Source organism: Epinephelus moara, chromosome 2, assembly GCF_006386435.1.
Source record: "Epinephelus moara isolate mb chromosome 2, YSFRI_EMoa_1.0, whole genome shotgun sequence".
NCBI lineage: Eukaryota > Metazoa > Chordata > Actinopteri > Perciformes > Serranidae > Epinephelus > Epinephelus moara.
In genome coordinates, this window is record NC_065507.1 from 4886880 (window position 1) to 4904757 (window position 17878).

General features: G+C 40.6%; 2 protein-coding genes across 7 annotated transcripts in view; one reads left to right on the plus strand and one right to left on the minus strand.

Annotated features, from left to right (window-relative positions):
- The window catches only part of LOC126403996 (gem-associated protein 4-like), a 173259-nt gene that overhangs the window by 50318 nt on the left and 105063 nt on the right, over positions 1-17878 (plus strand). The gene's annotated exons all lie outside the window — the stretch shown is intronic.
- Positions 1-17878, minus strand: part of usp2a (ubiquitin specific peptidase 2a) — a 62090-nt gene that overhangs the window by 17859 nt on the left and 26353 nt on the right. For 2 of the 5 annotated variants that reach the window (XM_050067079.1, XM_050067070.1), the window contains exon 1: positions 10286-10784. The exons of the other annotated variants lie outside the window; for them this stretch is intronic. In XM_050067079.1, coding sequence (XP_049923036.1) covers positions 10286-10441 — 156 coding nt within the window. In that variant the 5' untranslated portion in view covers positions 10442-10784. Of the gene's footprint in view, positions 1-10285; positions 10785-17878 lie in introns of those variants that run through there. 5 annotated transcript variants of the gene reach the window in all.

Below are 17878 nucleotides of genomic sequence, written 5' to 3' on the forward strand. Positions count from 1 at the left end.
TTATCATATTTTTTTTATTGACAAAAATATAGGCTGCTTCGGCTGATTTTTTTATGCGCACATGTGCCCCTAAATATTTTTTACAGTTCGCACACACCTATTTTTAGTCGCAAATGCGAGTGAAACGCTCGCACTGTCGAGCCCTGCTAATAGAGAGCTCCGCCTGCGCTGCGTTCACAGACCTGCAAGAACCTCCAAATTTAGAAAGGGGACACAAATGATACAAAAAGACACTCAGGCATTTGTCTCCTAGCAGCGCTTAGCTCATGATGGCTGTAAGTGTGTGTACAGCATGACAAACCTCCCGCCCAGTAAACACAACAGCACACAGGTCTTTGCAAACAGAATGATTCACATGGCGATTTGCATGTAGAGCGAGGACGTGACATCCGATCACAAGTGGTCACTTGAGTCACATGTGGTGATGCATTCTAATACCAGGTGTGAACAGACAGACTTAAAGCTGTCCACTCAGGATCAGACCACTCAAGATGCATGTTAATACCAGCTGGTAACATGCTCACAGTGAGTGTACAGAGATGCTTCAATGCAAAAAAAGAAGTCTGAAATGAACAGAAAGCTGCTGGATGTTCAGGTAAGAGTTTTCTTTGTAATCATGATGATTTAAAGGTGCTGAAAATCATTACATTTTTAAGATTTTGTGCATCAAAAAACACTGTTAACTCTGAAAAAAGCTGTGAATCAATTAGAATAAATTATAAATTTGTCATTTCAAGTCAACATAACCAAACACAGCAAACAGCCAAAGAGGAGCCACTGATTGATTAGTCATCGTCACTTATCAGCCAACAGTTATTCAAATTCCGTGCATCCGTCTGGGATATTTAACAACATAATAAGATGATCTGATAATTAACCACCTCAATATCTTACATAACACGTTCATACATCAACTCATCTGTCAAAATTTTCAGTTGCAGTTGGAAATAGATTTAACTGAAGCAGAGAGGTTTCACCAGAGAAGCATTGCGTGCGAGAAAAGGATTTCTGTTTGCAGAGGAAGCGATGGGAGGAATAAAGAGGAGGGAAACAAAAAACCAACAGTCACAAGAGGGAACGTACATCCACTGTTCATATTCCCAATCGTTCCATGTGAGCGGACTGATACGTACTGTACACAAAAGAGGCAGCCCAGGGGGATAACTTTGCATAAACGCTCTATTCATAAATGTCAGAAGCAGCTCAGCCAACTAGTGAGCTACTCTTGAAACCCTACTCCTTGGAGGCTAAAAGCATGGTGAACAGAGAGGCCACGTTAAAAAGCATTCCAGTTTGAACTGCTTCCTAAAGCCAGGAATGAGAGACAGCAGAAATGTCTCTTTGGCATGTACCCAACAGGGCGGAAGTAAAATCTGTCTATCCTCTGTGCTCAATTAATTCAAAGATGTGGGCCCGAGGGACGGAGGGTGGTGTTAGAGCAGAGGAATGGGTCAAAGCAAGGTGAGGAGGCTGGAAGAGATAAATAATCCCTGATTATGGCTTCGCTTTCCAGGGTGACTTAAAGGAAAACAGCAGACAACAACAACAAAGAAAGAGAAAAAGAAAGATTCTGCATTTTTTCTCCTCGTTCGACTCGATGAACTTTGTCTCACAGCAGGGAGATTATACTGTTTGGCATTCTGTGTTCCCATCAAGCACGATCTAAGGAATGCACGTGTGTAACAAATGCCTGACATGCTTAACTTTAGCGTCAGACATCACAAGATATTGATCAACAGGTGACAACAAAAAAACACAGACTCAACTGACTGAACGGTTCTTAAGGCTGCAGTCTTGTCATAAGGAAAATAACGCCCATGCACTTGATTGAGTTCATCAGACTCATTTGTTCTTGTCTGATTTATTTGAAATAAAAACAGTATACAAATTTACTGTCGTAATAGTGAGGTATGAGTTCAATAAAGTGGATAAAGAAGCTCCACTACACACCTACAGAAAAAGATCCTGGGACCAGGTTCATATTATTCTGCTAGTCGACAGTTGGCAGCCGAAACATGCACCATCTTGATGATGCACTGATTTATTGGCTGAGCCGATATTCGCCTTATTGACTGTCATCGGGCTATCAGCAAATAAGATGACAGTCACTGTTGGCAATGGCCGTTGTGTCTTTTGCGCAGGCTAAAAAGCAGGGCTTCAGACTAACAGCCACAAACTGAAATTAATGACCAGGTACAAGAAGAATACAATGACTGATTGTAAAATGGGCTCTGTTATCTAACTGCTGTGTGACAAGATGACAAGTAGCAGACGTCGTCCTGGGGACAATAGAGAACGTGTTTAGGACGAACAGAGATCTTCCCTGGGACAGCTTAAGGATGAAATGACGCAGTAAACTCACTATTGTCACATCAGAGGACACTAGCCTGGTTAGACCATCCTGATGACGTGAGCTCAACATTCTGTTTCGCTCTCTGTATCAGTCTGAACTCGGTGCCCTCTCAAACATTTTCAGTAGGCGGGAGTTCTCGCCATGACAGACAAACATCAGTGTAGCAAAACACCAGGAACGTCTTCTTCATCACCAACAGAGCCAGTTGATAGATCAAGCTTTTGACAAATTCAGGTGGAAGAACGGCGAAACGTTAGAGGTAGCGCTTGTTGCTTCAGGAGCTGCCATTACAGCCTGCAAGCTGAATGAGTACTGGGTAAAGGTAAACTATAATGTTCTCATGATGTGCTCAGTGTAATCTTGTTATTTTTTTAAAAGATGTTTATCATGTGAAAAGTTATATTAAAGGTTTCATAAATGTGTTTTAATGAATTTGTGCTCATTCAAAGGTCGTGTAATGAAGGGCTTAATGACTTTTTTTTTTTATAGCAGAGATTTCTTTGTTACCTTGACACAAAAGGGGAATAAATAACAACAAAAACAAACAAAACAACTGTATAAAAACATTAGTATCAGCTAAATCGTTATTTTAAACATTGGTATCAGTCCAGAATTTCAATACTGGTGCATCCCTACAACCTAGCAAACATGGATGTGAATAATACACTATCTAAATTATTCATACAGCCTGCATTTAAAATAGTTTTGCATTCAGTACATTTGTCCAACCTCTAGGATACACAGGTTTTGGTGAGAGACAGAATGTAAAAGTTTGTGTATAAGAAAACTCCAATGTTTCCTTGAGTTACTACTTTACTATAAATGTTTCAGCAGGTTTGTCTGTCTGAATTATTCGGCCTGAAGCCTAAACCCTGTCCAAAATAACTATAACCTCTGGTTAAATTAAATATATTGGGAATTTTGTGATGAGAGCGGAAAATGGAAAAAAAAAAGTCTTCCTGTTTGAAGTGAAGTTAACATTCGACTTAACCTTTTAATAAAGACTTCCTCTCTACAGCCTAATGCAGGCACTTGTTGCTGCAGCAGCTCCGGAGTAATCTAAACCCTGTGGAGACTGGAGATGGTGTGGGAAAATAACAAGCTCTGAGCACAAGTGATATAGCTTAATGAAATCCCAGAAGGGAGCTTATTGCAAACTATAAATGAGTGCACAGGAGCATTCTGATCATCTCTGTACCATCTGCTGTTCAGCTCGACCACTCTTCATCATTTATATGAACAAAGAACAAGCACAATATTTCTTTATATCAGTGCTGCTCATTAAGAGGGTGTGAGTAATGTGTGGACATCAGTACTGATATATTTTGGATTGAGAATATTTTTAACATTACTAATAGCTTTAAATGATACAAGGAGTGGGAAATATGGATAGAATACTGTATCTATACATAGTGTGATATAGTACATTTTAGAAAAAAACAATTTAGACACTGTTGATGAATAAAATAACAAGCAAGTAATGTCTGTTTATTCGCTGCACCTGGCAGCTCCATAGATCGCTCTGTTGGTTGGTTGATCGTCCACAACAACTTTCCAATGGTTTCCTTACCCTAAGAGGCTGAAATTTGGCCAGAGGTTAAGAGTGTGGGTGTTTGTGTTAATACAAACTGAACAAAAGGGGTTGGGGCATGTGTTGGCAATACAGTGACCTACTGCGAAAAGGCGCATAACTTCCAAATGGATTCACAGACATGCTTAAGATTTTGTGGAAAGATTGGTCCAGAGTAGAGATGCACAATGTTGGATTTTTGACTGATATCGGATAGGCTGATATATAACCACTTATTTGGCTGATACAGATGTATACTGCCAGATATTAATACATACTTTCAACATATTGTACCACAGTAGCCAGAACTGTAATATTATTACTTTCAATAACGTTGTTGTAAGCTACTGTTATTACCTGCATNGATGTTGATATATCCACTTTTTTCCCCACCTAATTTTAGTGATCATCGAGTCTCTTCTGTAGTAGAATTAACATCATATTATACATACATACTCTTATCATGATGGCCCACAAACAGATGGAGACATGAAATACTTTCAATGTATGTAATATTCATTGTGCAAAACAAGAAAAATTGATTTTATTCGTTTTAAAGCAGATATTAGCCGTTACCGATGATGTACCAATATTATCATGCATCCCTAGTCCAGACCTCTGAATCCACCCATTCCACCAAGTTCGAGTTGACAGTTTGCATCTAGCATCGTGATGTGAAACAGCTGTTTCTCAGTTAAAATAAAAAACAAACAAGCATTGTTAAGTGGTTTACTGGAACCAGAAAGGAGTAATAGCAACAATGGCAAACGCCATAGACAAGACAGATGCTGCTATCACTATCAAGGCTAAATTTACATGTCTTCTCAATTTTGCCCAACATCGTAGTTTGTTTCACTTCATTCCGCTCCACTCTTAAAGCCCAGGCAAAACAGGTATGTTGGCATAAGGTAAGGTAAGGTAAGGTAAGGTAAGGTAAGGTAAGGTAAGGTAAAAATTTAATGTCCCTGTGGGGCAATTTGAGATACCGACAGAGGTCATGGGTACAACAAAACAATACATAACACACAGAATCCAGTATCACACACTGTCAGGGGTAAATCATGGACATTAGTGGTCACTGCTGTTTAAGATCACCAACAGCTGACAGAACAAAGGACGATCTGTAACGCTTCATGCTACATTTAAGGAGGCAAAACCTTGGCCCTGATGGAAGCATGTTAAACTCAACATGGAGGGGATGCTGAGAGTCTGAGACAACAGACCGAACTTTAGAGGCGACCCTCTCTTCATACAGGTGCTGGAGGTTATTCAAAGTAACACCAGTGATCTTACAGCACAACTTGACCACTTCTTCCATCTTGTTCTTGTTTTTAAGGCTCAGATTACCAAGACATGACGACTCATCAGTGTGGACTGATGATAGATAAAGGTAGATCAATTGGTCTCCAATCAAGCCCGCCCCCCAACTAATTCTGTCACAAAGCAGCCCTGCTTTTTGATTTACAACATTACCCACAATGGCCTAAAACAGTGGTTGCCCCAGCTAGTGGGTAGCAGTCCAAAAGTAGGATATGCGGGTCCATTCTGAATGGACCCGCAAGTGACTTGCAAACATGTCAAGTTTGTAAAAAACACACTTATTATTATTACGTATTACGTATACGTATTACGTATTACGTATACGTATTTTTGAATACAAGTACCGTTTACTGCTGTAGAGTGAGTGACTACTGAACAGCTACTTAACAGAAACAGCCAACTAGCTCGATGACACGGCCAAACACAAGTATGATGCTGAATATTTTAAACTGTGTGGACCTTGAACTAATGACTAAGAAGAAATCTGGATCTCGTGACTGGACCAGTTGGGAAACATGGGCCTAAAAGACCCACAGATATTAAAGGGCAAGCTCGGATACTGTAAAATCTACAGCAACATCTCTATCCATTGACACATTTATATTGTCTCATAGTATATAATCTGCCAATTCATCCAACCCTAAATGACATCATTATATCCACAGAATTGTGGAGAACGGTTGTGAGCGCCCTCTGAAGCAGGTTTTAGATCAAAACTCTTCACTGAAACAAAAAACAGTGACTTTAAAACACAATATGGATCTTACCAATGGGAGCTGACAAAGCTAATAGAAAGTCAGTGTGGATGACTAATATCTCTTTGCACTACTGGCAAAGCTCTAATAATAAGCTTCCAACACCACAGCAATAACAAGTGCCACTATCCCCCCCTCTGCTCTGCTAGTGTCTCTGGGGCTGTAAACTAAACTTCACACTACCAGCAGCAGGATGCCTGGGTCCACCTGGCAGCACAGAATGCCAACTGCTGATTGGCTGCCACACCAGCGTGAGAGAAAGCAGCAGAACAGTCTGTTCTGACCTGTCTCTCTATTTGGCAGACCATCATAAACAATCTCTCCCTCACTCTTCACGAGTTACCTCTGCTGCTACTGTGGAGTTTCTCCCATGTGAGCACAAGTGACACTTTTCCTTGAACACCGGTTTGTGTGTGCACGTAGACACACACTGGCGCTGGCACTTGATAGGGAAAGAGAGACTGTTTATTTCTCCCTTCTAAAAGCCACACGAAGGGACAGAATCAGTCACCGGAGCTTGTTGAGCTGGCGTCTGGTGACGTGCAGCCACAGCTCATCTCTCTCAAAGACACTCACATGCAAACAAGTAAACAGTGAGATCCTCAGAAGAATGGTCTTACTGAGGATCACAGATAAATGCAGCCCATGATTCTCTGAACTGGCTCCTTGGTTGCATTTTATTAGATCAAAGAGTGTGAGAAGACGCCCTCCACATGCCATCTTCACCCAGCGGGGGTATCGCTCTAAAATACATTAGATTAGATAACAGCTAGAGAGCATGTGGCCTTAAAGCAAAGCATCAGATTCTTATATAACAGTCCTGTTCATCCTCACACATCTCTGCTGGTATACATTGCTCTACCAGGGAAATAATTCACCCTCAGTGGCAGCAAAGTTAACTACGAGCTAACAGGCTTGTGTTTACATTAAACTGAAGCCTGTGTCTCATCTCAGCACACTACAGTGAGAGATCGCACCATAGGCTTTGACAAGAAGACTGAAAATTACCAAATACTAATGTGTGACAACGTGCCAACACCTCAGAACTGTACAGTGTATAAATACCTCACATGATATCTTCACATGAACTACAGCCAAGTTACTCCCACTGTTAATGCCTCTGTGATACACTCAGGCTCTTTCTGGTTATATTTCTCTTTAGTATAATGAAAAACAATAAGCATAGCACTGCATCTCTGACATTTAAATAGCTTGGTCATAATGACAAATCACAAACAAGAATGATTAACCCTCTGAGACCTGCTGGGCCGCCGTTCCTGTCTTTAAGAGGCTGTCGCAGGCTGAGTTTTAAAGCTAGCTATCATATGAAACTAGATGGCACATGGTGTGCTAAATTCTAGAGTGATTATAAAATGCTTAAATGTGGCCCCCGAACTGTGTGATAAATGGTATCAACCCAAAAATTGAGATAGCCATCATATACTTCCATCATAATATTCTAAGCCCCTTTACACCCTAAACTTTAACAGAATTAATAGTCACCCTCACTGAAACACAATATTCATTACATATTTATGACTAGAAAAACTTCCACTAAGCTGCATCTCTAATTAATCTTCAGGTTCTCAGCTTTCAGATGATGTTTACCTACACCAGCCAAATCACACCATATTGAAATCATAAAAAAATTCCAATAAATATTGTGACATTAATATCCACCACATCACCCAATCCTTCCATCAACAGAGTCGTTTTGCTTTCTAAAAGACTTAAATGATTAATCAGTGACTGAAATGGTTGGCAGCTTGTTTTTTGTCGATCATCTGATCAATTTCATCATTTCAGCTCCAGCTGTAACGCCACAGAGCGATCGTAGAGGAGCAGTTAGAGCGCTGCTGCAACCTTTAACCCTCCAGCTGTCAGTGCTGGTGTGCTGTGAGCCTGCTGTGCAGGAACATGTGCACGATCACAGATAACCACACACTCTGTAATGTAAGCTCATGCTAAGAACAGTGCACACACATTTCTGTCACACCGGGATAAAGACGGAGCACTTTTCCCTGCCGTGCATGCTGGGAGATGTAGAGGACAGATGATGAGGGAAGAGAGGAAGGAGAAGGACAGGACAGGAGGAGCAGGTGGACGGTGACAACAAAACAGAAAGCGTGCCAAGCTGCCAAGCCTGGCCAGCAGTAAAGTGTACTCTAATGTGATTTCTCATTACATAACAGAAGCTGGCACACAGCAGCTCCACTCCACGCTGTAGCTTGGAAACACACACACAATTACACAGTAAGGTTCTGGTGATCACAAACTGAAAGTCATTTCTCTTCATCTTCTTCTCATATTTGGACGAATACAGCTGACAAATCACTTTTAAATCTCAATTTACAGTGTGTGTGTGTAACTTTAACCTCCATACACCTACACAAGGTGTGGACAGTAATGTAAGCTTGTAATGTAAGAGTGTGTCTCATTGTCAGTAGGGATAAATCACCAGAGGCCCCACGATAGGATATTATCACTATACATAAGTCACAATACATTATTGTGATTTTTGACATGTTGCAATACGCAGAGTATTCTGATAAAATATATTGTGATTTATTACCTTTTTTCAACAGCAAATTATGTCCCCAAAGGAAATCTTTGTCAGCATCATCAGTTTTATCTAATAAGCTTAAATCTTCACACAAACTATCAAAAGTTTAATTTGTATTTGTAATATTAATAATTCATGTAATAAAAACAATACTCTGTGACCGTGTAACGATAAGACACTGCCACACAAAAATATTGCAATACTATGCTGTATGCCCCACTCCTAGTCACCAGTGAGGCTACACGCTAACCACCGGATCCATTTCCAACCCTGTCAGTACACAGCCCAACATATCGGGTCTGCAGCAATAGTTGTTAATAGGATACTGACAAATCACTGTTGAACACTTGTGATTTAATTTAGACTATGTCAAGAGTATCTTTACTTTTATTCATAACTTTTAATAACAGAAATCATTCCAGTGTGGGAGGACGTCAGTAAACTCTGCCTCACTTTGCTTTCTGGCTGCTGGTTCACGTGGTTTATCAGGAGAGTTTTAATATTCTGTATTAAGTACAACCTTTTTTAAAGACACTTTTTTATCATGACAATAACTAAATATGGGGAAAATCATTACATACAGGGTTCCCGCACATTTTCATTGACAAAATTGGACCCATAGTAAAATTTTCATTTCAGAAAAGCATGCACTTCACTGTGTCTGCTGCACTTGCCTGCCTGGGTACGGTACTTTTCTACATACACACACACACACACACACACACATGCAGGAGAGTCTCACTTCATATAACAAACAAAGATATTTTAATATTATTTCTAAATAAGCACAAAACATAAATAGCAACTTTCAAAGTATTAGCATTTGTTTTAAGGCTTAACTGGCTTCCACACCAATGATTTTCTGTAGCCTACATTGTGTACTAAACCTATATTAGCCTATATGTCCATATGGAAACAGCCCGAGGCAACATACAGATCCAGTGCATACAGAGAGCCCTGTCAGAATGGCTTATTTCTTTATTTATGCCCATTATGTGCCTACAGTGGGATACATAAGAGCAGTGTAGTAAGAGCAGCTGTAGTGTATGAGGGGGATTAAACAGTGGTTATATAACCAGTGACCTGCCAGTGTAGGCCTAACTGATCCTGGCACAGCCAAGTACAGCGGCTTAAAAGAGCGGCTTACCTCTTCAAATGACTCACTTCAGCGTTAAACTGACATCATCTCTCACTATTATCAGAAATAACATCTGTGTTCTCTTTGTAATGGCAGAAGCCCACGTCACTGCCTCCAAGAAACCACCACACTGCTGCAAAATCTGACCAGGGATTTAACTCACATTAACCTTAATATTACAGATGAGCTTTCAAACGGTCTTAAGTGATGAACTTTTAATAACTTCAGCATCATATGACCCATAAAAGAGCACTTTACTTTTTATTTTTATAGTAACTGCTTGTTGCCACCCACTGTGAGTAGGCTATTGAGGTGATATAACACCAAACACCAACCTATCCACCACTGAGTAGGTGCTGTTTGGTAGCCTACAGCCAAATGTATTATGTCTCCTTTTTATACCAGAGTATTCATAAAGCATCTTAATAAGTGTCTGATGAGTTGTAAAGCTCTGCCAATAGGAGATGAACAACAATAATAACTCACAGTGATAGTAATGATTAAATTGCATGTTTTCTGAATGGACTCTGGTGTGACGCTCTCCTCCCAGCTGATATAACGGGACGCAGCGGGCTCTGGCTCTTACCTTGGCTTGGTTTATGAGGAGCCCTACGAAAGTTGACACCAGCATGGAGCCGGACATGCTGCCTTTTCTCCGCATCTCCTGCTTTAGGAACGGGAAAGCGGCGGACGGCGGCTCCTCGGGCACGGTGACCGTGTAGGACTGTCGCATGCTCGGCATGCTGGCGGAGGACTGGCGGACCGGTGCGAGTTATTCAGACGACAGAGAGGCTCCTGCTCTTTGGTTGTTGAGACGTTTCTCTGTTGCAGCAAGGCGAATAAGACGTTTCTCTCCGGCTGTGATAGGCTCCCTGCCTGTGGTCATTCATTCATTCATATAACGGCAGCAGCCTCACAGACCTGTGGCTTTACCTTTAATAAATCTACCTGCAGATTAATAACCTGTGCTGACAGATAAAGCACCAGAATAAGACTGAATGGTTACAAATATCTCCTGGTTGTCTCAGGGACACAGGTGTGAGCTGCTCGCGGCTCCGTTAACGGTAATAAACGCATATAGTGTCCCCGTTCCGTTTTACAGCTCCGGAGCTCCGCCCCTTTTGGCTCCGGTGAAAGTCGGCCTACAACAAACGTCAGCGACCGCCTCCAGCCGGGCTGCCTACGTCAGAGTCCATCCTTGTGCACGCTGCTGTAACAACCTGAAGGACTAATGCTGGGCTCCAAGGAGACTTCTCATCTCCATGAGGATCAGGACAGGAAACCAGTATTCTGCTCTGGGCTCAGGCTGTGTGCTCCAGTATATTCTGTTATTAATATAACAACATGATAACAGCTGCAGGAGAGTTGTCTCTTTACTACAGTCTGATCCAGTGTGGCTCTAAAATTAGATTTCACAGCCCTTACAGGTCTTTAATAAAGTGTAACGAGGTGCCAGTGATTCACCGCTAACACAGAGAATAAAGGTTTAGTCGTGCTTTAATAAGAAGATGAAATAGGATGACTGATGTAATTATAGATTTAACCAGATGACCCAAGTAGGCGGTTTGTTAACCAGTGTGTAGTTTGTCAAAAGATAACAGTAAAGATCCTCCATGCAGGCTCTCTGGGTCTCAACAGCCTTTGAAGTACTTTAAAAGGTACAGTGTGTAAAATTTCAGTGGCAAACTGCAGAGTGCAACCAGCTAAAACTTCTCCTGGTCAGAATTCCTTCAGAGTTCAGGAGGTTTTTATAGGGAGCTGAATTATCCACAGAGGTCTCTTCTTCTCCAAAACAAACAGACCAGGTGATTAAAACTGATATACGCACGGAATAAAGCAGCGTCATGTGAGAAATCAGTGTTTTCCCACGCTGTTCAGCATCTCAGAGACGGGCGGTGTGCCCACAACATGCTATTCTCTGCTCAGCTTTTTCTGATCCAGATGTAAAGGAGGTTTTAACCATGAGGTCGATACTAAAGATGTTTGTACGGACAAAAGCCTTAAATAGTGTACGCCAAGGCTTTCACCTCACCTTCAAGTCGCCAATTCCTCGTCTCAAAAACATTCCTAACCATGGGTCAAAGTTTCTCCCATCAAGTCTGCTTTCATAGATCACAACTTTTGCGTTGGAAGTGGCGTACGCCTCTTTCAGGCCTCGTTTTGAGCGTACGCAGTGTTTAGAGATGAGACTTCAGGTGATTTAAACCACCAGAAACACTGAATAAAGCAGTTTCATGTTACAAATCAGTGTGATTCTGCAATTGGGCTTCTACTGTAGAAACATGGCAGTGCAACATGGTGATCTCCATAAACAAAGACCTGCTCCCTATGTAGATATAAACAGCTCTTTGGAAGGTAAAAAAACCCACAACAATTCTTATTTTCAAGTGATTATACACTAAAGAAAACATACTTATTATATTATAGTATATTTCTGCCAATATATCCCCCTAAATCCTGCAAACTAGACCTTTAATATTGCAAATTTCTTAGCTTACAGAAGCTTATTTACACATTCAGCAGTTACAAAGCAAAAGTCCTTTTTTTGGCCATCTGATGAATGGTCTCCACTTACTCCTACAAGAAATATCTGGCTCTTAGCAACTGAATGCTCTACCACCTAGTCGCTATCTAGTCTGACTGCCATTTGGTGCAGGGCGGTTGGGACTTTTTTCATTGAAAACAGCAGCCTGCTGCTACTAGACATGATGTTAATGACAGCAGTGAGACTGAACCAACATATTAACCAGAGACAGTGACATACTCTGTTCAGCTGAGGGGAACTTATTTGGGTAATAATTGTTATTATTATTGTTATTTGTAGTAGAGTATCCAGCTATTTTAAATGGTTTACTCATAAAGTGGTTTTAGGAATAATAAGGAGCAGTGATGGACTTGAAATAATAAAAGTATTACAGTAAAAACTCAATTAAAAGCCCAGGCTTTTATTTGCTTAATCAACAGGCCTATATTTGGGACAGGCCTTTAATTCCTTTCACACAACAACTGTTGCTCAGCACAGATCGGGGTGGACAGCCAAATTGTTTATTTAAACCAGTATGAATACTGCTTGTTTGGCTTCAGATAACAAATCAATTATGAATCATTCATTTGATCTAGCTCTGACAGACAGCATCAGAGAGTTACATCACCCAGCATAATGACACAACACCACTTTATCCTGTTAAAACTATACTCACAACTTATTAAATTAATTGTTATGTAAAACTCTTTTGATTCTTTTGATCTGAGGATCCTTCAGGACTAAAGGAATATGAGTAACTTACAGGGTAATCAAGGAACAGAGACATAATTTGAGGTAGTCAACAACCGGGTTTTATTCATCCAAAGAACTTCTATAAAAAAATGAACTGCTTTGCAACCAGACAAGGCCTCTAATTGAGACTGGAGTTTACTTATCAAAATGTGTAGCTACACCGGGCTAGTAAAAGGGACTGGGCTTTTAAATGAAGTTTTACGGTGATCAAAATAACAGACACTACTAAAGTGGGATTTCCTCTCAGAGCTTAAATAAACTCACGTCTCTGTCTCTAAACATATCATGTTGACTTCCAGAAAACATCATGCATCAGTAATTTTTCATTCCACCACATGTTCAGGTGACACAGAAAAGTGTGACTGAACCTGACTGAGCCTGAAGCACGTAGTAATGTGTTGTTACATCTGTTTATAGTACATGAGGGTTATATTTCGACATTTCAGGCAGTCTAAAATAGAAGAGGTGAGGAAATATAAGGTGTAGCATACTGCTGGTTACACAAGGCTGACTACAAGCACCTGATGACTGTTAAAGGTCTTAAACTGGAGGTTTTTTGAGGAGATGTTTCCGAACTGAAGGAGCTAATTAATAAGGAAGGCAGCAGAATGTGCTGTGCCTCACCTCCCACTCACAGGCGGTCTAATTCAGGGTCACCAAAATACCAAACAGGCATAATTATATTTAAAAAAACAGTGTGCCAGTCCTGCTGTCTTTTCATGAAAGTCAGCTCTTTGTTACCTTAAATGATCAGTTACTGACCAAGTCACTGCAACATACATTCCTGTGCTTGTCTCCAGAGAAAGGATTGAAATGCACAGTGGGTTTACAGAGTGGGTGATTTTCCCTGAACTGTTGTGTGGAGTGAAAGAAGTGCAACATGTCCCCAGCAGCAATCTCATGACCCGGGCTCAAGCGTGTGTACACAACAAATAGCCAAGGAGTACATTCCATCACCAGGCTGAACGTGTGTGTGTGTGTGTGTGTGTGTGTGTGTGTGTGTGTGTGTGTGAATGTCTAAATCCTTGAGGTGGAAAACTACAACGTGAGAGAAGGGGGCAAAGAGTCAGTGTTTGTTTTCTGATATCTGATGCAAACAGCTGAGCAGTCTGGTATAAAATGGGACAAAAGCAGTTTCTGAGCAGTGTTATCTAGGAGAAGTCAGAGTACAATTACCTGGGGATAGCTCCTCTATTCCCTCAGCTAAATTAGACACATTAAGACCGATGATCTCTTCTCTCAAATGTTTAAATTTAACCCAGGGACAATATATTCCTTTGGGGCAATTAAAACAATCCATTGTTGTTTGTAGGAGACTTGGGCCCTTATTTTACATTCTGACAAGGTGCATAGCTTTCTTTAACTAGCTAGCACTGATGCGAATGCTGACATTATGTCATTCGTAGGATGTGGGAGAGTTCAGGAGAGCATGTGGGAGAGTTTGAGAACAGAATGAAGCCTTCTGTGTCACTGTACCGGAACAGAAAGAAGTCTTCTGTACAGTAATTGAGGAGCTGGGTAGAAGATTAAGTCCCAGGTTGGTTAGAAAATATTTAAGGGGAAATATGCCCGTTTTCAAAATTTGTACTGTACATTTTATTCCTGCGGTCTGAGACAGTCCCAACTCTCTCCCAAATCCAAAAACTAGAGTGCTAAAGGTCAAATTTGTGATGTCATCAAGTATTAAGTCTGGAGCTACTTTATAATAGACACTGAGAGCGTCCAGGGGGATGTTCTGAGTATATGGGTATATTTTCTGTTTCAGGACTGAGAACACTTCAATAGAATACAGATCATTTTGGTATAAATATAACAAACAGTCTGTAGGTCCACAAAATCAGGCCCCCATTCATTGCCTATAGAACAGCTCCAGACTGAAAGAGGTATTTCACTGCTGGAAAGATGGTCTTTTCATAAAACTGGACTGTCTGTGTAGTAGAAACAAGCAGGCTGACACTTTCCTTTTCTTTTGTTTCTATGAGAAGTACCCCAACTACTGTAAGAGACTATAATTTTGACAAAAAAGAAAAAAAAAAAAATCAAAAATCAAACTAAAGCAAGACAGACAGGAGATCCGCACACCGTATAAAATGCTCACATTAGTTTTAATTGTGCAACGTTTCGATTAAACAGAAATCTTTGTCAGGCATTTTGAGAGATGATGCAGTAAGACACAAATACTTTTTGAAACTGATGCTACATGACCAGAGAAAACAAAGAAAAGGGGCCTTGGCATTTGCTTTCACTCAGGAGATTAAAAAAAAAGCTACAACTACCAGAATGCACTGCACCGATCAATGGACTACAGTTAAACTGTAAGCTAAAATATGTTTATGAAAACATTTGATGTGAAAAATAGGAAACGCAGTGACAGAATCTTGGCTAATATTTAATCAGTGCTTCTCAGTTTTACTGTGTGATCTCAGGTTTTTCAGCCTCCATTTTCACTGTGCATAAAAACAGTATGGCGCCCACTTCCTGTTCACAAACTCTCGCTATTACAGCTAAACAGGGCACTAAAATATGTTTCTAAAAACATTTTAGGGGAGAAATAGGCAACACAGTGAAATAATCTTGATTTATTTGATCAGTGCTTCTCAGTTTTACTGTTTTATCAGATTTAGGTCTGTCCCATGATCTGCCTCTTTGTGTCTGTGGTGGTGGGCAATATAAAAATGTGGAAGTACAGCCAGATGACCTATTTTGCATTATCTACATTATCCGGTGAAATTCCGCTGGAGATGGTTGAAAGGTATTCCATTAATAATTGATGACATCACAAGTTTGAGACTTACTTCTCTGGTTTCTGGCTTTGAGAGAGTAGCTATATCACAAATATTGACTGGACTTTCCTTGGTGATGGAAATAAAATACTGGAATTCTTAATCTTGGTGGCGTTCCCCTATAAGCTGGCAAAATAAACAAGATATTAGCGTGTCTGAGTGACTATTTAGTCACGTAGAGTTGGTGCTGATCTGCTCATAATTAAAAAGTAGGGCTGGGCAATTTGGAGAAGATCAGATATCAAAATATTTTTGACCAAATGTCTTGATATCAATATTGCACCAATATTGTAGGGTTGACTGTGGGTGTTTTCACAATTAATTTTACACAATGAGGTTTTTGATAAATAATAATCAGCAATGTGGATATTAGGGCTGCCCCCTGATAGTTGACCAAACGTTAGTCAACCAGAAAGGTCATTGGTCACTTAGTAGCAGAAAAAAAAAAAAAAAAAGAACATGAAACTATTAGGAGTTGCGCCTTGTCAAAATTAATCCAAACCTATATGACTGGACCATGTGTGACTTTAATTTGAAAGGACAGACACAGGAAGTGTCCACGCTCAGCAGTCAGACAGGAGTCAGGTTAATTTCCAGGGCTGGTACCTGCGGTTATTCCACAGGCTAGTTAATAACATGTCGGGCAGGAAATCCAAAGTGTGGGATCATTTTGAGAAGGTGAAGGACGAACCCAAGGTGATATGTAAACTCATCTTCATTGGTCGACTACAAACATGACGTATCATCTGAAACATGGAAGTAGCTACATGCCCATTAGCCCACAGCGTCATTAACAGGCGGCTCGCTCAGTGTGTGACGTGCACTTGTAGATAAAATATAGGCCTATATTAATGAAGGTTCATTAGTACGGTTTTGTATTTCTCTGTAATGTAGCACAGTGTTAACAATGTTACTGATACTATTCTTTCTCACACCTTCAACTCAAACCACCAAAATATATCATTTAATCATTACATTCATCAGAAACATGCAGGAGACTAGTCCACTGATGGACCTAAATGATGACTGTTGGTAGGAACATTCTTAGTCGGGGGCAGCCCTAGTGGATATAACGACAAACTATAAAATAGTTCAGAACATTTACGACATTACGATAACCAAAACCTAAGGGGATATCTAGTCTCATATCACGATTTTGATATCATATCAATATATTACCAAACCCTGTTAGGAAGTGTAGGTCTGAAATCAGGAACCAAAGTCTGACACCGTGGGCCCACTCTTTGACAAAATTGAGACAACTGCGTCACCCTCTAACTAACTTCCTACAGTGTCTTTGTTTGGCGTCTCTTGACCTGCAGTGATGCAACCATTGTATCCGCAGCATGTGGTGATAACGGGAAAGCTAACCCACAGAGCAAAGCTCTTCAGTTCTAAGCTTTGGTGACAAACAGTGGATAAAACAGGAGTCCTAAGCTTTTGGCTGGACTCACTTTGCACATGGTTTGAAAGAAACCCGCACCAGAGAAATTACTATAGGTGGTTTGGACACTTGATTATGATGGCTACCAACCACAAAAGACCAGATAGTCAATGACACAGAAGTGGTTAGGGACCTCCAGAAGAATGAATAAGGGGGGCACCATTACTCTGTTTGTAGAAATAATATTGTGACATTCAAATAGCTGTTCTGATAGACATGCCACACTGACCCACTAACCCTATCAAACTCACTCATAATCACAGCTTACAAAACTGATCCACTAAAGTCCTTATTTGCCAAAGAACAAAATAAACCTCCACGTTGTCCCAGACATTGTTTTTTTTTATCAAACCATAAGCTGTCTGACCAAGGTGGCACACCGACAGTGGGACGGTCTAAAAATATTGTTGAGTCAACAGAAAGTCTAGACACAAAGCCTGAGCAGAATCAGCTTTGACTCAGGCGTGCCACCCCAGCCTTACTGTGGCTGTTTGCTTATAAGGGTCAAAGAGCAAAAGTTTGTCTCTGCCACTTTATTTGGAGGCAGAACTGAACGTAAATAAACCTGTTACGTTGCCATTAATACATCAGTACACAGAAAAACTGTGAGTGCGTGAAAATATGGCAAAGTTACAACAAACTGTACGCTGCTCTTCAAACCTGAGTTTGTTTACA